The 24,518-nt window shown below is 40.0% G+C and overlaps 1 protein-coding gene across 6 annotated transcripts in view; it reads left to right on the forward strand.

Annotated features, from left to right (window-relative positions):
• Nucleotides 1-6,913: 6,913 nt before the first annotated feature.
• TSPAN5 (tetraspanin 5) overlaps nucleotides 6,914-24,518 on the forward strand; it is a 105,636-nt gene continuing 88,031 nt past the window's right edge. For all 6 annotated transcript variants that reach the window (XR_006104300.1, XR_006104301.1, XR_006104297.1 and 3 more), the window contains exon 1: nucleotides 6,914-7,192. Coding sequence is in view for 1 of the 6 variants with exons in the window: in XM_042470805.1 (XP_042326739.1) it covers nucleotides 7,112-7,192 (81 nt within the window). In the remaining 5 variants the exon portion in view is untranslated. The remainder of the gene's footprint in view (nucleotides 7,193-24,518) is intronic.

The following is a 24,518-nucleotide window of genomic DNA, read 5'->3' on the forward strand; positions in this document are numbered from 1 at the left end:
GCGTTATAGATCTCAGAGACACTTTTCACAGGCCATCCTTCTCCGTAGGGCACAGTGGTGATATTTTTCTTTCAGCAGCCAGTGATTTTCCTGTTACTGGAAAGAGAAAATACAAAAAGTAGAGTAGGAATGATTTTTTTTTTTAAAAAAAGAACACACACACACACACACACACATATAAATCTTTTGACAAAAGTATGACAAAGCATATGACACAACATGTGACATTATTGTACAATATATTTAGCAAAACATTTGACAAAACATATGACAAAAAGGAAACCTGAAAAAGGAAAGGGCTTGTCTCTTTCTTTCTTTAGAAAACTTTAGAGTATTTATACCTTGCTCTTCAACCACAAAGTTTCCGAGAGTGGCTTGCAATTTGTTGGTGTGACAGTTCCCTGCCCACAGACTTTGTATCTAAATGAGATATGACATGCAAGGGAAAAAGAATGGAGGGCAGTGGTTGTTGTCACGCAGTGTGTGTGTATGTGGTGGGGTGTAGCAGGGGCCGACTGCCCTGCCACCCCTCCCTCTTGATGCCTTGCTTGCTTGCTACCCACCCAGCTGCCCACCGCCTGCCAAAATCAATGCTGGGGGGGGCAGTGATGCAGCCTCTGGACAGCCATATGGGAACAGGTTTGGCTGCTCAGGAGCAGCTGTGCCAGACCCCAAATTAAAGGCACCCCCCACATCTGCAGTTGCTGGTGGTTGGGGCAATGCTGCAGCTCCAGATAGTTGTTTGGGGTCTCACATGGCTGCTGGGCAAGTGAGAAAGGGATGCGACAGGCTTCCCTGCTCACCCAGCAGCCACGCCAGCTCCACCAGGCATACCACTGCATTGAGTGTACCCTACCCAATGGTAAAAGGTATAAATATTATAATTAAAAAACCTAAATGTTAAATTTGTTCTTTCTGAACTGATCAATTTATCTGAAGTGCTCTGAAGAATTTAAAAGCTGGTTTAATGGACCTTTCAGTGATCCCACTACAGCAGCTGTTGATGGATATAGGGCTGTATTGGGACCTTGAAGGGCCATATGCCCCCATTTAAATTCTTCAAAGTGATTCTGATGAATTGGTTAGTTAATATTTCGGCTAACATGTACTTCTCCCTATAGACTAGAAGGCTCACTGCTCCCTTCCTGGTCTGTAGCACCTGCCATGTGTTTTTCAGTTTGATGAACCCACCGTAGTTTGGCCATTTTGGACAGGAGCTAAAGAGGAACTGTAGTTGCCAAGGAGCAGGCCCTGTTAGCATATCCTACTGCTTGATATGCGGTTTCATAAACAATATTTAGATTTGGATGTGTTTGAGGTGATAATGACCTGCAGAAACTAGAGGTTATACACATGTAGGAATCAGAATGACTGGAGGGGATGCAGAGACCAATAAAACTAAGGAAATGAGTTTGCTGGCCACATCACTTCCCCCCAAATTCCCCTGCAAATTTTGAGATTTGTGAGATATTCAGCTCCTTCTCTCAGAGAAAAACTTTGTCTAGTGCTACACCAAACTACAAATCCCAAGATTCCATAGTACTGAGCCATGACAGTTAAAGCTGTCTCAAACTGCATTATTTCTACAGTGCAAATGCAGCCCTTTATACACATGTAAATAAATCACATAACACAAAAATGCCATAAGCCTTCAGTTATTCCAGAGGAAAACTGGATTTTCCAGAAGAAGCCAAAGAAAATAATTTGCAACCCTGGAGCTCTCGCCCTTCCATGAAGTGGTTTGCGAGACTGTAACAAGTATAAACGTTTAATAAAGTATTATCATATAATTATGTGTGCTACTAGAATCATGTCCTTCCTACATCTGGTCACTGCAGTCATGCACAACTTGAAGTAGAACTAATCTTGAATTAGTAGTTTATAGACTGCAGCCTTTGTTTACCCCCGTTAGATCTCTTAAGAAGACTAATCTTGTGAGCACGCACATACCATAACATAGCTATCATGTTGTGTTCTTTTCCAGCCGTTTGCAGAGGTCTTCATGGGCAATTTCAACTGTCTGTTCAGGGAAACTACCACCAGATGTTTTCATGCTGTATTTCACATCTGTTTTATAATGGGAAAAAATGTTCTGGGATTTGCTCATGCTGTCTCTTGTAGAGAAAAGAGAGGACCTGGTGCTCAGGAAAAGAGATCCTTTCAAAAGAGAAAGACTGCAAATTGTTCTGCACAGACACCTTGCACATTTTGTATGGTTGGAACCACAAGTCAATTAAGTCAATGAATTTTATTAATGCCAGCACACTCCCTTTGCTAGTTTATCACAACAGCATTGCTCGGTGTTTTCCTTGTGACCTAAAGTTCATGTTCAAATCTGACTCCAGATTTTTTCTGGGGCACCATGATGATTATTGCACACCTAGTGATGGTCTCCAAAGAAGATGGCTCTGACTCCTACAACTGTTGCTGCTTTAGGAGCTGGAGTTTTCTGCCGCAGTGCCCACCAAGGGGCAACTACAGCTAATCCTCTTCCTTTTTTGTGTGTAATTGTTTTTAACACTGATGTATATGTTGTTTGATGTTTTGCTGTCAACCGCCCTGATCTATGGAAGGGCGGTATAAAAATAAAAATTTTATTTTATTTTTATTATTATTTTATTTTTATTATTGTTGCCATTGCCATTAGCCCAGAGAGAGAGGGAGAGATCCACCAGCTGCAATTGATTCTTTTCTTTTGTGTGCATGTTAAAGCAAGTGTAGGAAGCTAAACGAAATGGTGACAGCCAGGTGTAATTTCAGGACCATAGGCTATAAGTGCCCTCTGCTGCTGGAATGAATCTTGCCAGGTTCCTAGCCATGTCAGGCTACAATTTGGGCCTTGATTTGTAGTGAAACACACACCTATGGCATCACATGGTATGAGGAAGAAACCTATGTATGCCCATAGATTTTAGTTATTGTTTCAGCTGGTTTCTGTCAGACATAGGGATTCTAGATCTCAGGGCCCTGACCCCTTCCCTGGTCTTCAGGGTGTGAGTATGGGAGGATCTCAGTGTGAGAACCTTGAAAATTACACACATCTCTGTTTCTTGTTGCTTTCTGTTACTGAATGTAAGCAACAGTTATCTTCGTCGAACAATCTAACAAATCTTTCTTGAACTGACATAACCTTATTGTCTCCGTGACTCTGCTACCAATTCATTTCATTTCCTTTTACTACTGGCCTCTTTAAATGAGATTGTAAGACCTCATAGAAGGCAGGAACTGTGTCACTTCTGGGTACACTGTGCTGAACAAAATGTTAAATAGTACAGATGGTTCCAGCAGTAGATCAAAGAGAACAAAGTAGAGACTCCTAGTTAAAACAGGTTGTAGTCACGCAAACAACAGAATCTTTGCTGCGCAGTAACTAGGCAAAGATTTATTTTTCCCATGTAAGCTTTAGACAGTTTGTTCTTCTTTCATCTGATGTAAGAGGCAAGGCCAGATGGGCAGCATTGGTACAATGTGCGATCAGCAAAGAAATTGATTCTGCTTTTATTGTACAACATATTTAATTATTTATTTATATTTTTATCCTGCTTTTCTCCTTGGACAGGATTCAAAGCAGCTTACTGACTTGAATGAGAAAGTCTAGAAGTACACCATGTAACGAAATACAGTAGTTACATGATAAAATGAAGTGAGATAATAGCTGAGGACAAAACAATTAATTTGCAGTTTTAATTCAATTTTGGTATTTGCTAAAGTATATTTTCTGCAACTTACTTCTGAGTAAATGTGCTTAGGATTGCAAGGCTGCCTAGGTCTTAAAAGCAATTAATTCAGGGCTGTTTTAGACATATTGGGATAGCATATGGAGTCTGCTTTAGATAAGTACATGAATATGAAGACTTATCACATCATAGACAGTCATTAATACTATTATTATTATACTTGCTTATATCCTGCTTTTGCCCTAGCCCTGGGTCTCAAGGGAACTTACAGAATTTAGAACAGATACAAATAAAAAGTTCTCATTAATAAAGCATACAGAAGTTAAAATATAAGCAGTAAACAGAATTAAAAGCAAGTTAAAACCATACCTAACAAATGCAGACAACGTAGCACATTATTAAAAGCTCTTTCCCTATGAATAATCAGTTCCCAAAGGTTGGGTAAAACAAAAACAAAAAAATTGTATTATTATTATATTTATTTATATGTCGCTTTTCCTCCAAAATTGGGACACAATGCAGTTTACCAATTAAAATAGTACAATTAAAAACATACAAAAGGGCACATTAAAACAGAATTGAACTAGCACAGGATAACAGGGATGTCACGGTCCAGTGTTTCTAGGAAGGGAGTTCACCAAAGCTCTCTGGTTGGTTTGCACTTTGTTAAATATATAGAACACACTGCTATGAAACAATGACTGAGGCAGAACATAAAAGCAAGATGAAATCTGTATCAGAAAAATCAAAATGTCTGGTCCATAAAAATCAAACTACAGTAGAACCGACAGCGGGGTAAAAGGGCAACGCACTAAAAGAGTTCTTAAAACATCTGGGAGAATAAAAGGATCTTCACCAGGAAGGTCAAGTCCACAACGTAGGAGTCAAGTGCATCCTTCTCAAGAGAGCATCCTGCAAAAGTACAGTTGGACCACAAATTCTTTATCTGTGGGTTCAAACCTCCGCAGCTTCCAATATATATATATATATATATACACACATATACAGTTGGCCCTTCTTATACACGGATTCAAGCATCCGCAGTTTGAAAATGTTTTTAAAAAAGTATAAATTTCAAATATCAAACCTTGATTTTCCATTTTTTTAAATAAGGGACGCCATTTTGCTCTGCCATTATATTTAATGGGACTTGAGCATCCACTGATTTTGTTATACACGGGGGATCTTGGAACCATAACAAGGGTCAACTGTATAGATATATATATATATGTGTGTGTGTGTATACTCCAAAAAAGCAAACATTGATTTTGCCACTTTATATGTGGGGCACCATTTTACTATGCCATTGTATTTAAGAGGGCTTCAGCATGCATGGATTTTGGTATCCCTCAGCAGATACCAAGGGCTAAGTGTAGCATCACCACATAACAAAGATCTTTAATTTACAACATGGTAGGCATAGCCCCAAAATGTATTCCCATCTACATTGTTTTCATGGGGTTAATGACTCTGGAGACCAGGGTTCGAATCCTGGTTTGGCCATGAAGACCCACTCGCAAAGTCACACTCTCTCAGCCTCAGAGGATGGCAATGGCAAACCGCCTCTGAAGAAAGCCCCATGTTTAGTTTTGCCTTTTAGGATCGCTGTAAACCAGAAACACGAATTGGAAGCAAACAAATAATAATAATAAATAATAAATAAAATCTTTATTTATATCCCGCCCTTCCAAAAAGATCAGGGCGGCTTACAATGTGCAACAAGTGCAAACAAGTACAATTTTAAAAACACATCAACAGCAATACAAATCTAAAATAACATAAAATAAAGGCCCCGATAGCCCATCCTCATGGCCACGGAAGAGGAGGGAGGCCCACAGGGTATTTAGTCGGGGAATGCCTGCTTGAATAGGAAGGTCTTGAGGTCCTTCCTAAATTGGGCCAGGGTGGAAGATGAGCGGAGCTCCGTGGGCAGCGTGTTCCAAAGGGCAGGGGCAGCTGTGGAAAAGGCTCTACTAGAGGTAGAAGCTAACCTGGCCCCCGGCACCTTCAGCAATTGCTGCCCAGATGTTCTGAGGGTGCGAGGCGGATTGTACGGGGAGAGGCGGTCCTTTAGAAATCCTGGGCCCAAGCAACAACAACAACTACGCAGCCTAAAAATGTATTTAATAATAATAATAATAATAATAATAATAATAATAATAAAATTTATTTGTATTTTCCCTGTACATTGTTTCATGGGGTTAAAGTGAAAATGTGGTAAGATGCCCTGTTTGTGAAGAAGAAATGAATATACATTTTAAATTTATTTATTTATTTAAAAATTGCTATATATATAGCAATTTTTAAATAAAAAACAAATTTAAAATGTATTTCTTTAAAAAAATTAAAAAAAATTAAATTAAATTTTATCTTTTAAAAAAGATTAAAAGATCTTTTAAAGGATTAAAATTTATTTTTGTGAACTTATTTTTTTAAAAAATAATTTTAATTTTTTAAAAAAATAAATTTAAAACGTATTTTTTTAAAAATTAAAAAACTTCAATTAAAATTCATTTTTATAAATAAAATGTATTATTGATAAACTTAAAAATTAAATTAAATTTTATTTTTAAACGAAATTTATTTTTGAAAAAAATTAAAATTTATTAAATGTTACAAAAATTAAAATTATTTTTTAAAAAACCTAATTTTTAAAAAAATCAAATTTATTTTCTTTAAAAACTAATTTATAAAAATATAAAAATTATTTTTTAAAAATAATAAAATTTATTTTTTTAAAATAAAAGTTAGAATTGATTTGTTTTTTGGGGAAAATAATAATAATAATAATAATAATAATAATAATAATAATAATAATAAGCAACTTCTCCCAGTGGGCCTACCATCTCTTCACCCTTTTAAAGGGGACGCGGGTTAAACCCATTGTTGCCAAAATGTCTCATTGCTGTCGCCTCACCGCCTCCCCCTATTTACAGCGTCACTTGGTACGGTCCAAGTCTCCCAATCACAACGCTGTTAGAACAGAGAAAGCCACCTTCGCTCTGAGGCTGCGAGGGGCCAACTGAACTGAAGAAGAAACCCACACGCTCCCTCCCTCCCTCGACCACGCTAGGGTTCCGCTACATCTGATTGGACAGCGCGCCCTTCCATCAAACCCCTCTCAGCCAATCTGTGCGTCCCGCTCCTCTCCCTCCAATGTTTTTTCTTGGCGGTGCGGTGGCTCCTCCCCTTTTTCTGTGGAGGCCCCGCCCACCCTCGGTGTCAAAGGGGGGCTCCTCTTGAGGCGATCAGAACGCCTCTGTCTTCCTTCAGGGAAGGAGGCGGCGGAGGGGGAGCGGGGTCCGTGGCCGGCTCGGAGGCAACGGAGCCCTCACCCAGCCCTCGAGCTTGCTCCTTCGGTCGCTGTCCTCCCCGCTCCTTCTTTCCCCGAAGCCGTGGCTGCGAGCGGCGAAGCGTCTTCATGAACCCCGAGGATGTCCGGGAAGCACTACAAGGGCCCTGAAGTCAGTTGTTGCATCAAGTATTTCATCTTCGGCTTCAACGTCATCTTCTGGGTGAGTCTGGAGCCTGGTTAAGGATAACGATAGTAATATAAACTGTAGTGGCAGGGATAAGGTCAGTAAGGATCCTAATGTTAATGATGATGGCACTAATAAGGCTAATAAATGTTAGGTAACAGCAGTGCAGTTACAAACGCAGTTACTAACGGGACGACACTGCAGTTACTAATCTAATCAATAATAGTGCAGGTACTAATGTAATTAGTGTTGCTAATGTATTGATGTTGCTAATGTAATTAATAATATTGCAGTTACTAACGTGATAAGAGTAGCTGCTAATGTAACTAATAGTAGTGCTGTTACTAACATAATTACTAATGTACTGTACTTAATAATACTGCAATTACTAACATAATACCAATGCACCAATGTGGTTACTAATATAATTAATAATAGTGTAGTTACTAACATAATAATGCAGTTACTAATAATGCAGTTGCTAATATAATTAATAACATTGCAGTTCATAGTAACATTGATTATCATTATCATGCGCTCTCTCTCTTTCAGTCATTGGTTGGCAAAGAAAATAAACGGCAGGCACATTGGCATGCAAGGGGTTAAATAGTAAATAATCTCTGTCGGGGGTTGTGTTGTGTGTCTTTGTGTGCTTTTGCATCCCAGGAGTTCAGCGCACTCTCATACACGCACACATATATACACATATACTCATATATTATATGTTTTTGTGTGTGTATGTATACATACATACATACATACAATACACATACACACATATCTATACACATATGAACACACATATACATATGTTTGTGTATGTGTATACATGTATAAATACACACACATATATACATATGCACACACATATTATATACAGTACATATACATATGTATGTGTGTGTATATATATAAATAATACACATGCACACACATACACATGTGCATGTGTATGCATATGTGTTTGTGAGGGTATATATGTCTGTATATATATATATATGTAATACACATACACACACCTATACATACATGTTTATATGTGTGTGTATAATACACACACACCCCTCTGTTTCCCTTGGGGATAGTTAAGCTTTCAGTGTTGCCTCTCTTTTTAAAGAACCCAAACACAACAATGGGGTTTGGGTCCTCTCTTGTAAACCCCAGTGGGTCTGCTGGGTCAGGTGTGTGTGACCCTCCCGCAGCTGCCTCTATTGTTGTGATGCAGCTGATAAGGTTTTCCAGGCCCAGTTGGGGGAGTCCTCAGAAGCCCAGGGAGCTGGAGAGGGAGAGAGGGCTTGTTACACAATGACTTCTATGCATGAAGTGGGTATGTTATGGTGGATTGTTCCTAATGCAGCAGAAACTGGGGGGGGGGGGGGGAGAGGGCTGTAGTTCGCTACTGCAATCCCCCCCAACACAAACGCGCTCTAGGATTTGTTGGGATTAGGATAAACATTTGCTTAAAACCGTCTCTGTACGCTGGTCTCTCATCCCTGACCTTTTAAAGTGTTTGGATGTCCGTAATATGGTACTTGGAACTGCTTGAGTATTACATCACTGTGTGATTATTACATCCCAATGCCGTTTCCATTGCCTGTTTAGATTGGCTTTGAAGGCATTTCTCTTCCCCCTTACAAGCATTTTGCCACACACGATCTTGTGTTTTGATGCATTGCTACCTAGGCTGTAGCAGCCTCACAGGCTGGTGTTCGTTATTGTTGTGGTTTCCAACTTATGGTAGCCCAAAGGCGAACCTATCATGGGGTTTTCTTGGCAGGCTTTGTTCAGAAGAGGTTTGCCATTGCCTTTCCCTGAGGCTGAGAGCATGTGACTTGCCCACAGTCACCCAGTGGGCTTCATAGCTGGGCTGGGCATCAAACCCTGGTCTCCAGAGTCGTAGTCCAACACTTGAACCACTACAGCTGGTGTAGAGCTGTTTTAAATGAATAAATGTTAATGGCCCTTGAGGAAGGATGGAGTGGGCTGTTCAGGTGAATGTAAGTGTATTGACTGGTATTGAGTTTACTGGCAGCAGCTGAGTGAGTAGCCTTTGATATGAACCATAGGATAAGTGGGTCGATAGGAGAATCTCTCTGAATTGTTTCTGATTGCTGGTGCTATTTGTGAGCAGCATGTTACGTAAAGGATATTGCTTCCCTGTTAACAGAAGCATGGGTGCAAATGTGCCCACAAACCCAGCTGCATCTGTGCTGAAAGATAGTGAAAAGAAGGCCTGGTTGGCATCTCCAGTTGGTTTATGGGGAGATGTGTTAAAACTCATTCTGAGCTGTTGTCCCAGATGGAAAGGAAAAGGAAGTGTCGTCCATTTGCAGCCACCTTGTTGCTAGGATTGAGCTTTGAGTATATCCGGCGCTGTGGTCAAAAGTAAATGGAGATGTGGCCGAAAGCCTGGAAAAGGAGCAAGGTGTTAATGCTCTTTAGAGAACCCACTAACAGAGGAGAAAGATCCATGTATATGACAAAAAATGAGCTCTAGTCCATAAAAGCTGTTTCCACAATAAACATGTATGTTCCTTAGCATTTCTGGTTCTTGATTGTATCTAGTTGTTAACATTGTTATCTTCCTGTCTTAGGAAAGAAAGAAGAAAACCAGGATAAGCAGTTTTTGTTCAAGCCTCTTCTAGAAAACTGAAAATGCAGACTGAGATAAAAGATGGCAGTGTGTGTTTGTGTGGAGCATCTGTGGTAGGTGTAGTGCAAGGAAGTGTATAGTCTTGTGAAAATCATAGTTAGGTTTTGTAAAAATGAACATACATGCAAATAGGTATTTTTAGATGCTTCTCACACCAGCCTGGAGGAATGTTAGCTGTGTTATCAACATTACTTTGCAATTAATTAGTATTACAGTATATTTCTGACATAACAAATAATAGAAAAAAGTTCAGTGGCAACCTTATTGTTTTGTGAGTATCCCTGGTGCCATCTTTGTATTCTATCTGTGCCACTATGAATCTGATGCAGTATTAGTTTTAGAATATGTGTGTATTCTCCAGCTGGCAAATAGAATACACCATGGAATGCCCTGTTACAACGTGATGTGTTTAAAAACTTCATTTCAGTTTTGACCTTTGGCATAACATAATACCTTTGGCATAACTTCAGTAGCCTATTGGTTGTAACCTTTCAAGTGTGTGCATGCATTTGTTCTGAAGGGCAGCTGTGTACTTCAGTAGACCTCCAAGACAATTTGTGTCAAGCCCAGTACCATAGGGCTTGAATTTTCAACCCAGTTATCCCAGGAAATAAGGTTCTTGTATTCCAAACATCTTACTGAGAGGTTAGAGTGTGTTAATGGCTGTTGGAGTGACTTGCAGAGATAATTTATATGGATCTGGAGTGAATGGCCTGGTGTTGGTATTATCTAAAGCTTTTATCTCAGAGTTCTGATCTAACTCCTATCTCCTTTTTAACTTTCATTTTAGCTGTAGACTTAGAGTTGTAGTATGTTCTCATACTGAATGCTTTCTATACGGGGTTGAATCTTTCCGTTGTTGGCAGAAGAAATTTTCTACCTTCCAGATTCTTATACTTGGCTAATGCATTGAATGAGCATGGACTACATATCATCCAGCGCTACTAAGAGCTTAAGCTGCTATAATGTTATTTACAGGCTGGAGTAGCATTTCTCTGTTGGCTTACCTGCTGTGATGTCATAGAAGCAGAGTAGCTTTAAGGATAGGCAGCTGAGTGCATTGCAGATTTTTAAAATGTAAGTCTTGAATTAATGAACTCATTGTTAAACCAGCAAAATAGTTGCCAGAACACAACACACTGCTTAAGTGCACTTTATTGCCTGATTGAGTTTGGAACTGTTTGATGGAAAGCCAGTTAGCTAAAACATTTTTTTACTGGTGTGTGTGTGTATGTGGGAAATAGAATTAAGGTAGGAAAACATGCTTAAAACATGAAGTAACTTCTGGCTGTTTAGGGATACATCTGCTTCTTATGCAATGAATATTCACATAATACTGTTTCATGAAATGGTTTGGCATATAACAGGGAGTCTGGATGACACATTGGTAAAACTTCTCTGATGCTAGATGTAAGTCATCATGGATGGTCCCATGGCTAAAAGTGCCAGCTATTTGCATGCATGTTACATTGAGTGACTGGGCTGTGTAGCACTTAAGAGTACTGCAGTAGGATTATATGAGACCCAAGTTTAACTGTAAAGCTTGTTTGGTGACCTTAGACTGTTCACTTTTTTTCAGCTTACCTTACATCATAGGATGGTTGTGATGATAAAATGGGTGGGAAGGGATTATGCACATACCCAGAGCTCCTTGGAAGACAGGTGAGATACATCCCACTGAAAAGACAGATTGCAGGATAGGATGACCTTTACTGTGTGTAGGCATTATGAGAGATGGGTGCCTTAGGCAGTAGGTTTTATGTGTCTTAAAGGAGCAGAAAATTGTTATTTCCTTGGTTGTATTTTGCTGTGAGGAATGGTTCTCATAGTCTTCTCTGTTTCCTATGTTAAAATAGTTTGTCTGGCTTTGGATTCTAACTATGTACTCTGATTTGGGTGGGTCAGTTTTTCTGGTCTGTCTCAGGTGACAAAGAAAGTTAGATGACTCTGTTTCTGTATTGTATGGCAGCTTTAAGGCTACAATCTTATATCCGCTTTCTAGGGAGTAAGACCCTTGAGTTCAGTAGGACATTTCTGAATAGTATGGATTGTGTTACGTAGGTTGTGTTCCTTGAAACAACCTGCCCCCCGGAGGGAACCCTAAAAGCATAATGCCTTTCTTCAGTTTTCTGCCAACTTGTCTTGTGCCCTTTAAAAAATCTTCGTTCTGTGGTTTACTTCTGTTGTGCTTTCACTAGTTTATTTTAGCCTGATCAGCTCCAATTTCTATTCAAGATTTGTCACACAAACCAGGGACTATTCTGATGTAAAATGATACATTTGTCTACTTCTGAGATATTCTGGGATGGAGATCTGAAAGTAGCTCAAGTCACACTCTGTGTCTTAATTTTTGCTGAGAGCATGTGGCTAGGCTTATTTTTGTGATAATCAAAATATGGGAGGTTTAAATGTCTTCTAGCTTAGAAGGAATGAGAGAAAAAGTGGGCTAAAGCTGGTTATGTAAGTGTTCGCTGTGAGAAAAGCAGAGAGGAAAGTGTGTCCCTGCCCACCCTCTTCTGATAGTTAACTGGACTGCAGATTATTTATAGATTTTTGTGAAAGGTAACAGTCGTACAGCCTTTTTGGGGGGTGGCTTTCCCCCCACAAACTAAAATACAGCTAGGGGAAATCTGGACTGCCACTCTTCTAAACTAGTCTAGGATTTATGTTATTTATTTCTGTAGAGTCTGCATGGGTAAATACTTAAAGAGATAAGTGTGTGTGTGTAACAGTACTCTATAAATAGCAGTAAATCATAATTCTAATGTTCTGCTTTTTAAAAAAAAAAAAACAACCCGAATAAATTACTAGTCACTGCTTTGGAAATACACTTTAGGGTTAACAGCCACTGCCTTTTGAAGTATCCAAAGAGGGATACATGGCTGAAGACACCTATTTACACCTGTATCTATGAATGGGAGTGGGATATTGTGGCTGTACAGTGATATGGATTTTCTTTCCTTATTTATTGGATTCTATCTGTCTATCTTGTCACAATGGGACCTACGGTAGATTATGGTAAAACCTAGTAAAACATAAAACTAAAATATGAAACAGAACCAAAGATAAAAACAGAATGAAGCTAAAGGCATAATTTAAGGAAATACAAATCCATTAAAATATTAATAACACCTCTTTAAGGAAACTACTACACTGGTAACAAATCCATTTCTTGGCCAGCTGCCAAAAAGCCTGCCTGACTTAGAATGATAGAGCTGTAAATGGCCTTGTGGCCCATTGAGTCATGCAGTTCAGTGCTCAGTGCAGGATCTTCAACTAAAGCAGCCCCAGCAGGTAGCTTTCGAGCCTGTTTTTGGAGATGCCCAGAGAACGGGGCCTCACCATTTCTCCGGGCAATTGGTTCCGTTGCTGAAACACTCTTCCTGTCAAAAGTTCCTTGTAATGTTCAATTTAAATTTGTTCTCCTGTATCTTCAAACCATTAGATCTGGTCCTGTCATTTGGGGCAACAGAGAACAGGCATGCCCTCTCCTCTCTGTGACAACCCTTGAGGTATTTGAAGCATGGAATCATGTCACTACTCAGTCTTCTCTTCTCCAGGCTGAACAAACTCGGCTCCTTCAACCTTTCCGCATGGGGTTTGTGCTCCATACCTCTTACCATCTTTGTTGTCCTTCTCGGAATCTGCTCCATCTTGTCTATATCCTCCTTAAAGTGGATATAGAACTGAGTGAGGGCTCCAGCTGAGGCCTAACCAGCACAGAATATAGTGGGATGGTTACTTCCATCAACTTGGAAATTATGCTTTTTCTAAAGCAGGCTAAAATAGTGTTTGTCATCTTTCCTGTAGCATCACAATGCTGGCCCCTATTTACTTTATGGTCAACAATAATCTCATGTTCCTTTTCGCATGTAGTAGTGCTGAGCACTTTATCCCCTGTCCTATACCAGTACATTTGGTTTTTATGGCCTAAATGTAGAATTTTGCATTTGTATGCATTGACTGCGTTGCTTCAAGTTGTAAACAACTGAATATTTTCATAGTTTAAATGTGGGCTTTCAGCTTGTTGCTTTGAGTTCTGTTTCTTGGGGGAAAGATGTGATATAAAGTTAATAACAATAACTTGCTTTATTTCATTCTCAAAAATAAAATCAGTTCTGCAGTGCAGCAGGTAATAGGGAAGAGTAATGAACTATGTATTGCTTGTTTGCCAATGGTGATATTTGGGTGCCTTGATATATGTGTTAAGAAATAAATGTGAAATAGTTATTTACTTGAATTAAGGAAGATAAGGGGGAAATTCTAAATGTTACTGAACATATTGATTTCCAGCAGTAGAAGATTTGTGGTACATATAGTTAGTTGGGGGAATTTGAAAATCATTAAAGTAACCAATGGAGTAAGAATAAGAAAAGAGCAACAACTTAGCATATGATAAATGGCGTATGCTAAGTTGTGGTATGTAATCATGTAGGTAAGGATGACAGTTTAGATAATTTTGTCCCCACAATAGCTTGAGAAGCTAGAGAAAATCATACTGTTACTTTTCTGTTTTGGATACATGTTTGTTGTTGTGTGCCATCATTTCCCACTTAGGTGACCCTAAGCAACCATATAATAGAATTTACTTGGCAAAATATGTTCAAGGGAGGTTGTCACTGCTCTTCTTTGAGGCTGTGATTTGCCCAGGGTCACCCAGTGGGTTTACATGGCTGAGCTGGGATTCGAACCTTGGTCTCTGGAGTCATGGGCCTGGGACAAACTGCCCAAAAAGGGCGGCCTGCCAGTGGCCTACTTTCCTCTGGAGGGAAGCCACAGCCACCAAATCACGCGGCTTCCCTCCGGAGGAAAAAGAACCCAGAAAAGCGGGTTCTTTTTTCACTGCAGGGCGGATGTAATGTGTGCCAATGGCACACTCATTACATAAGTGGCATGTGGCAATGTGCGGATGCCACGCATCGCCTACATAACAATGGTGGTGCCTGTGTAGACAAGGTGTTGCCATTGTTAAGCCGCTTGTATGTTCTAGGGTTAGGGATCGTGTGGTTGCTACGTGGTCCCTAATCCTAGGATCAGTGCCGGTACGCTGCTTGTTGGCGGTATGTACCGTGCCATAGTCAAAGTCAAACCACTATAATGGCTCAAACCAGTACACCGCTATAACTGCTTACCTGTAGATATTTGCTAAAATGTTGGAAATGAAACTTTTTTAAAAATGCAACAGCAAAAATAAGCTAAATTATACAAAAAGCTATGTGAGTGGCATTACTTCAGTGCTTTATTCCAGTTTTACGTTTCATGCAGTTCATAGTGCTTCTCCTGGTATAAAATTTGAAGGCAAAGGACAGAGGAAAGAATTGAAGATTTTATTGTAAAGCACAGTATTACTAATTCTAAGCATAGTGAAAGCCCAACCAATCACTTTGTGACTGGCTTGGAGGGTAATTGCTTGTGGCAGTTGTATCATTCTGCTGCCTGGTGCACATGTTAACTTAAAAGCCCTTTGGTTGCATTATCCAGTGACCGCTGATGTGTTTAGATAGTAAGCTACAAGTTAGACACAAATGGTGACTGGTGACTGAAGGTAATTCATTAGCGGTAAGTGGGAATCATTCATAATAACAGCTTACTTGGTAGCTTCCCCAGGGTGAGACTTATACACCCAGCATTAAGATGTGGGAAAATGTAATGTTTGGCATATGGGAATTTCCATTTGCCATATCCAAATATGCCTTCCATACCATTTCTTCATCCCATTCTGACTTAAATGTCACTTTAGAAGTACTTGATAGGTGAGAACAGTTCTTAGAGTAGTATAGGAAGCTGTGCTCTGGAGGAAGCTCACAGAAGCTTTGGAACATGATCCTGAAAAAAATATTATTTCATAGTCTCCATTAAAATTAGTAGGAGATGTGTAGGAGCATGGATGGGACATGCCCTTGGGGGGTGAATGTTGAAGGACCTTATGTGGCGCTTTCAATCCTGCATAAACCTCAGAGAAGTTCAGTGTCTGAGAGTTGACACTGTCGTACATGGAGTATTTTGTGGAGAAAAAAATATGCAAGGAAGCCACATGTGAAAACAATGACCTAATCTAGTGGCCTAAATACTAGTCCCAGCTAGACTAAAGCTGTTAAACCAATTGCTGAATAGTAAGTTAACACTTAACATACATCTCCTTGATCCATTAAGTCTACAGTTTGGGAGTATCCACACTACACAGCTGTAGAACTTCAATACAACTTTAAATGCCATGGCTCTATCCTATGGAATGCTGGGATTTATAGTTGTGAGGTTCTTAGGATTCTCTGCCAGAAAGCTCTAGTGCTGTGATTCAAATTCAAAGTTCTTCACTGGACTACAAACTCAAGGATTCCATAGGATGGAGCCATGGCAATCAAAGTAGTATCAAACTGCTATAATGGTGCAGTGTGGACACACCCTAGTTGAGTGGAAAATGTGTGTGCATTTACTGAGTATGCTGGTCTATGTGCAGGGTTTCCCATTTCCAGACAAATACTTGATTTACTTTTAGGGAGAAAACATCTGAAATATTCCTTAGTCATTAGTTTAGGGCAGAAGATATAAAACAGGAATAGTAAAAACCATAATTAATTAAATTTGGAGTTGAAAGTTCTCGCCTGTCATTCATTTTACCAAGGATTTCACATTTCCTGGCTTCCTTTCTAGCTATAGTTAACATTAATGAGGGCTTCCATCTTTACTATGGTTTTGTGATCATCATTTGGTGGGATCCAGTTAAGATTGTGACTGTGGTTGTATTGGTTTAAATTCAGTGCTAAACAATGATTAAAGCTAGCAAAGAAAGGGATTCACATTGAGAAGAAAAGAATACATACGTCTAAGATTGGCTCCTGTTTTGCAAATAATGATTTGAATGGAGTTGACATTAATATCTGTACTACACCAACGAGGGAGTCAATTTACTCTTCCGTTTGTAGGAGTAGAATCGTAAATTGTGAAACATTCATTATGAAAAATGATTCAGACACAAAATGAAATACTTAAGTCATATGAGCAATGGCTAATGGCTCTGATCATAATACAGTGCCTCTCAAAGGCAGCCTGCAAGCCAGGGCCTTATTCTTGTGTTGTGTAACAGAAGACAGTAGAAAAGTGAGGGTATGACATTTCCAGCTGGGGAAAGGATGAATAATCAAATTATGTAAAACCAATTATTTGCCACTTTTAGGTCTGATCCTTCAGCTAGATGACTGTGTTCCCTTCTTACACCTGCCTCTGTATAATCCAGTTATTTTTAAATGGGATTTCCCCAGAAGTTTACATAAACTTGTATAAACCAAATCTCTAAGAACAGGTTCTTGTTGATACCTAATTAAATTGTAGCTCACACTAAGGCTATAAGGTATTTAATTTTGGAAAGAGCAGCTGGTGTGTGAATAAAGTCGCCAGACTAGCTTTCCTTTCCTTTGAATATTTTGTGCTCTGATAGCTGGTCTGACTCTTGTTTCAACCTTGTTTTGCAATACCTGTATAGTAAGACATTTTCTAATTGAAACATATATTGAAGCACATTTTAAGGCTGTTGGGCCTAGATACAAGTTTTGATTTGATTTAGGATTCAGCCTTGAAAAATGATATTTGGGCTGGTCCGTCCCTTCTCTTCCCATCCCTTCCCTTCCCGCTTTGATTTTCTGAGTTGTACAGTGGGCCTTGATATCTCCTGGGGTTTGGTTCCCGGACTCTCCATGGATACCAAAATCCATGGATGTTCAAATCTCATTAAATACACTGGATAGTAAAATGGTGTCCCTTATATAAAATGATAAAATCAAGGTTTGCTTTTTGGAATTGATATACAGTATTTTTGATTATTTCAAAGCTATGGATGCTTGAATCCATGAATACGGAGAGTTGACTGTATTTCTTTTGTTTCCCTTTTCTCCTGTCTCTACTGACCCATTCTACAAAGTCCTGATCCTAATGAAGATGAAAACTGCTAGAACTAGTTTTTTGATATGGATCAACACGACTGCACATTTTCGCATTCTCCTTGAAGGCCTTGTTTTTACTGTGACGTGTTTGTGCACTTCATAGTTTAAAGCCATAGACTCATAGAATCAAAGAGTTGGAAGGGGCCTCATGGGCCATCAAGTTCAAACCTCTGCAGTGTTAATATGTTTGTAGGTTTTCATATACACTAGTTGTTGTATGCCGCCAAGTCATTTTTGACTTAGGGAGACCCTAAGGTGAACCTGTCGTGAGGTTTTCTTGGCAAGGTTTGTTCAGAGGGTTGCCATTCTCTGAGGTTAAGAGTGTGACTTGCCCAAGGTCACCAGCCTGTTTCCTTGGCCAGAATCGTGGTCTCCAGAGTCGTAGGCGGGTGCTCAAAGCACTATACCACTATGCCACACTGGCACTGGCTTTTATGTAGGTTTGTATTTGCAAGTGAAAAAAAGGGTGTGATTCACTCTAAGGTGATACGTGCTTTGCCATACTGGTCTGGAACCTAACCTGCCATATTAGCAAGGTATGCTTTATTTTAAAACAAAATAAGAAAAGAAAATATGAAGACAAAGGCATAAAACCACATTCTACTCCTCCCCCCCCACCATGGTGTAGGGAGGGGGAAGAACCCTGCCAGCTTCACTCATCAGATAGCATTAAGAAGCTAATATATGTGCATGTAACAACTTGAACGAGTCAAAACAAAACAAACAACAAACCAGAATAGTTGCCACTTAATTAAAAAAAAAAAATAGAAAGGAATCACCAGCCTTCTCCTCTTTGAGTGCTGCTCGCCCCCCCCCCCCCCAACTACAAGCCCTGGAAGAATATTAGCTTTTAACTATGATATGTAAAATTTCAAGTGTGCTTCATCCTTGGCTTCTGCAGCCATGATTACACAGTACAAAGAGGGAGTTTTTCCAGCCTTTATAACATTTGGGGTCTCATTTGTGCAGGCTGTATCTACAAGGAGTTCCCATTGACTAATGTAAGTTGCTTGGTGTGGCAGCTGCGTATCCAGACTCACTTGCTTTTCATCCAGTATGGGGCAAAAAAGATGTGAAGACTTCAAAAGTGCTGTAGCCATTGTTTGTAGTCTACTTAAATGCCTGAAGAGTGAATGCAGAGGAGCAGGCAGTGTAACTAAAAAGCGTTCTCCAATAAGAGGCCTGTGAAAGAGAAGTTTGTTTTCCCATCCTTTGGCATACATGAGATGGATGCAACTTTATAAACTCACTAAAGAGAGGGAGGGCAGTACTGATAGCCCATCTTGTCCAACTTATTGCCCTGCATGCATATAATGCTTCTGATACTGGGAGAAATGTAAGAGACAACAAAATTAAGAGGGGTATATCAAGAAAACATGTAGAAATCCTGTGGTATGAGGCATTTGCAAGAAGTTGTCCCAGTGAAGCCAGAAATTTGCCAATAGCTGCAGGTAATAGCTCATCCAGCCTCAGTTTGCTGTCTTTATAATGGGGAGGATAATAACCTCCATCACTTAGAGACAGTGAGAGGGAACAAAACTAGGATTGTGAAATAACTAGTACTGTAAGTAATCTACACATGATACTAATGGAATGCAGAAGTAGATAATGGCTCCCTTGTCTTGATTTGGCTATCATTGGTATGGGAAGAATGTCACCATTCTGATCTCCTGCCTTCAACAGCTTTCTAGTACCTCCATGTCCTATCCCTGTCAGGCATTCTTACAAATGCTGGACAGTAGCCGAATGTCTTCTCTGATACTGGTATTAAGGAGTAGGAGGATTTTCATGGATCGGAAGCCATTAGGAGATTTGTTGTGTCCCCATTAATAGCTTCCTAAACTCTCTAATAGTCATTGAACACTTCTGTTTTTATGGAAAATATTTATACTCTGCCTTTTGGGACAATGACTTTGCAAAGTGACTCCCAAACATAGATGAAAACAAATATAATACTGTAAATAGGAAAATATATATTACAATTAAGCTCTAGATTACTGTGTGTGGGGGTGGGGGGGGGAGTTGTCATTGGCACGATTAAACCAGCAAAGCTTATTTGAAGATAAATGACCACACTGTGTTTAACTCATGCAGCTGAAACTTATTTTTTTATGTACATGTAAATGTGCTGGTCAGAGGAAGAAAACCACCTGTAAGAATTCCTGGCCTAAGAAAACCTTATGAAATTCATGAGCTCGCCATAAGCTGACAAGTGACTTGAAGGCATGCTCTCTCTCTCTCTCTCTCTCACACACACACACACACCCGTGTGCTGCTCCCAATAGATTGCTTTTTAGCTTCCTACACAGGGCAGAAAGGCTTGATTTTTAGGTAACAAAATGTGTGGGAGCAGGTGTAAACCTCCCCAAGCCATATGCATTGGGACTGATTCAGATCAGGTTTCATACACTTAACTATTGCTTCTGGGCCTTTTGGTTAAGATCAAGTGTCAGTTTCATACACTTATTTTCAAGTAACAAAACAATGTTATGCTACAATATTGTATGATAACTCTGAGAGGAAAGGGAATAGTATAACTTCAAACTCCAGGTTGAGGGAAACCCTGGGTGGGTTGGGAGAGGATAGATGTCTGCAATGGCTTTCTGGGTTCAGCAGTTGTCTTGAACTGTAAGGCTAGAGACATCCCAAATTTTTGCTGCTGTCCCTCATAGGGCATGGTTTCCAGTCCTTTCACCATTTTGGTCACCCTCCTCTGAACATGCTCTACCCTGTCCACATCCTTCTTGAAATATGGTGCCCAGAAATGATACAGTATTCCAAGTGAGGTCTGGCCAAAGCTGTATAAAGTGGTACTATTACTTTCATTGATCTGTTGATGCATCCTAGAATTGCATTGTCTCTCTTAGCTGCTACATCACATTGCTGACTCAGGTTCAGCCTGTGGTCCACTAAAACTCCTAGATCCCTTTTTCATGTACTGCTATCAAGCCACTTGTCACCCATCTATGTCTGCATTTCATTTGTATTGCCCAGTTGCCCAAATGTAGTATTCTGCATTTCTCCATGTTGAAATTTAGTTTGTTAATTTTGGTCCAGCATTCTGATCTGTTAAGGTCATTTTGAATTCTGTTCCTGTCCTCTGGGGTTATCAGCTACCCCTCCTAAATTAGTGTCATCTGCAAGTTTGATAAGCATGCACTCTGTTCCATCATCCAAGTCATTGATAAAGAGGTTGAATAGCACAGAATAGAATAGATGTTGAATAGCACAGAAGCAACATTGAATAGATTATTAATCCCACAGAATCCTATGGCACCCACTTGTCTCCAAGATGAGGATCCATTATTGACTACCCTTTGGATTCAGTCAGTAAACGAATTACAAATCTACCTAACAGTTGCATTGTGTAGCCCACATTTTAGTAGCTTTTTTGCAAGAACGTCATGGGAGAATTTGTCAGAAGCTTTACTGAAATCAAGATTGAGAGAGATATGAGAGCCTTTAGGACTGAAGGGCGGGATATAAATACTGTAAATAAATAAAATAAAGATATGCTACATCTACAGCATTTCCTTCATCTACCAGGCTTGTGACTCTGAGGGAGAGAGTAGGCTGGCCCAGTTCCATCAGGGGCTAGCCTGAAGAAGAAGAGCCCTCCCTCCGGTCCATCTGCCTTGGTCCAGGCCTCAGAGGGAGAGAAGAATGCTGGACCTGATTCCCTCCCCCCCTCACCATTCCCTTCTCCTTTTGTGTCGTGTCTTTTAGATTGTAAGCCTGTGGGCAGGGAACTGTCTGTTATCCCCTCTATTGTAAACCACTCAGATTCCCAGTGATTGGGCGGTATATAAATAAAACCTATTATTATTATTATTATTATTTTATTAAAAAAGGTGGTGAAATACAGAACACTCAAAGGCACATCAACATGGTGAGAAGCACATTCATTTTGGGGTGTTGACTTGCTTATAACCCATTAATTCATCCTGTATATACAGTATAATTACTAGAAAATAGGCAGGGGAGAAAAAAGCTTTGAGATAACAAGAGTGTAATCTGATTAAACCTTGACCTAGTTCTACTTTAAAGCCATGCTTTACATATTGTGTGCAGCAGTCTCTTGTTCAAGAAGGCTTTTTTTTTTTGACAACTTATTTTGACAATTACAAAACATGGGTCACAACTTCTGTATTTTGTTTGATAATTTTACTATTTCCTTACTGAACTCCCTTGTCAAAAGTGATTCTGTGTGGCCCAGTCAGGAGAATGTTGGAAGAATAACCTGTTGATCATAGACTCATCTGGTGGCCTTGGCTCATTGACCTCAGCTTTCCCATCCTGTCCAATGGGAGTGAGTCATCTGCCATCTAGGGATGTGATGCTGGAGGTGTTATGTAAGTGCAGTAAAAATAATACAAAATTTTCTTATAGTTTTTTCAGAACTAGTTGTTGTAATTCAAAAAAAGTACCCTGTACAAGCTCTGCTTTAACCATGGTATCTGTTTGCCAAATTTTTCCTGTACAGTGAAGATAAGAAGACCTCCAAGTCTGGCATTCTTGGCAAGCTGTCAGTACAGTACTTCTGGGTCTGTATGTCAATTTTGGGTGGATCTCACTGACCCAGTGGTGACTTGAGGGCTGCCTTGAACGAAGCTTGTGTCACAAGTGTGCCATATGGTTCTTCCAAAAATGTCCTTAGAATCTACCTGTGAAACCTTTGGCACATCCTTTGGTTCTTGAGCCATACTGTAAATCAGCCTGTAATTAATCCAAAGCAACTGCAGCTGTAAGAACTGCATCTTTTTTTCTAGTTTACACTAGCCTCTGTTTCCTTCCTCTGCTTTTCCTGAAACAAATTTTAGATTGTAAGCTCCTTGGGGCAAGAGTGTGTCCTTTTGTATTTTGAAAAGAGCAATTGTTAACTGCCCTTGAGTTGTCTTGACTCATGACAAATGGATGAGACCTCTCCAGTTTTCCCAACAGCTGTACTCAGTTACTGCAGATTCAGATCTGTGGCTTCCCTTGTTGAGTCTAACCATCTAGCATGTGGTCTGTCTCTATTTCTGCTGTCTTCTCTCTTTCTTATCATCATTGTCTTTTTTAATGATTCATTCCTTCTCATGATGTACCAATGTACGACAGCCTCATCCTGGCTTCCAAGGAGAGTTAGGGCTTGATCTGTTCTATACAAACAACTCTTACTGTCGGGAATCTCTCTTCCTGTAGCTTGTATCCCTTGTTCTGGGTGTTATTCTCTGGAGCAGCAGAAAATAACCTTGTTCTATCCTCAATATGACATCTCTTCAAATATTTAAACAGGACTGTCATATCACCTCTTAACCTTCTCTTCTCCAGGCTAAACATACCCAACTCCTTAAGTCATGGTGATGGGGAATTCAAGGGCTTGGATGATCCTCACCTCAGTGTTCAGAGTTGTTACTTTACACTTTAGGCTCTTGTCCAGTTCTGTCATAGTTACTCTAAAAAGTCTGGTATTATGTAAATAGTCATAATATGTTTAAAAGGGAAGTTTTGTATAGTATCTCACCAGATCTCACTCGCACCAGCGGTTTCCTCACCAATTGTTTCCTTTCTGTGTAAGACTACCTTCATGTGGTTAGTTTTCCTCCACAAAGCTTCTGGTAAACTGGAACTACTCCTTGATCTTGCTGAATGACTGGTGACCCACAATCACAAGGTGGCAAAAAGAGAGTGCATGTTAGGTATGCTTGCTCTGTTGCAGTATATGGTTGACAGTTGGCCCTCCGTTTTTGCAGGAGATCCGTTCCGGACCCCTCGCAAAAATGGAGGCTCACGCATATTCAGGCCCCATAGGCTTGAATGGGGCACATGCCCATGTGCATGCCTGCACATAAGGGTGCACCCCATTAAAAATAGTGGAGATCGCCCCTCTGTGGATTTTCAAGGTTGTGGATCCGAGATCCATGAATTAGGAGAAGCAACTGTACCTGTGTTTAGCTTGGCTGGTCAGAAGGCACTCGATGGCTATTAAATGCTAATACTCCATAATACATGCACATCATGTATCTACAGCCACAGGGTTGCCTGTGCACCAGTATTTATGTCATTGAATTGCATGTCATACTTTACTACAAAAATAGGAATCATATGGTCCTCTAGATGGTAGTGGCCTGGCCTTCACCATTGACAATGTTGGCTAGGGCTGCATGTGTTTCAATAAACAGAAGATACTAGTCCTTATATGCTCTTTTCTTGTAATGGAATAGGGAACATATTGCTGTACTATGGAATCTAGATTTCCCATCTAGATATGTAATTTGACATAATTAGGCAGACGGTAGGAGACACTGAGGAAGATGAATTCATGCTGGTGGAATGTATGCAGCTCATCTGCACTGAGGAAGATGAATATCTTCCTCCTGTGTTTTGTCTTCCAATTCTTGCCAGCTTTCCTATAGTTTCTTCTGTCAGGCCATCTGGACCTGCAAAAACCACGCTAACCAATAACCATTGGGCAGCTGCTTTACTAACATAAACTGAACTAATCAAAAATCCACCCAACAATGATACCTTTATTGGTAAACCAAAATGCACAATATACATGTTGCAAGCTTTCAAAGCTTCACTGCCTTCTTCATCGGGTAAGTTGTGTAGTCAGGAAGGGGAGGGCGAGGAGAGGGTTGATCGGGCAGAAGTACAACAGGAGAGAAGAGAGGACCCAGCGGAGGCCTGGGAGGAAGGAGACTTTAGGTATCCGCAAAGAGGAGAGTGGTGCTGAAAGGAGGAAGGAATGCTGTAAGGAGAGTGGTGGGATTCAAAGGCTGAACAGTGG

The sequence above is a fragment of the Sceloporus undulatus genome, chromosome 5 (assembly GCF_019175285.1).
Source record: "Sceloporus undulatus isolate JIND9_A2432 ecotype Alabama chromosome 5, SceUnd_v1.1, whole genome shotgun sequence".
NCBI lineage: Eukaryota > Metazoa > Chordata > Lepidosauria > Squamata > Phrynosomatidae > Sceloporus > Sceloporus undulatus.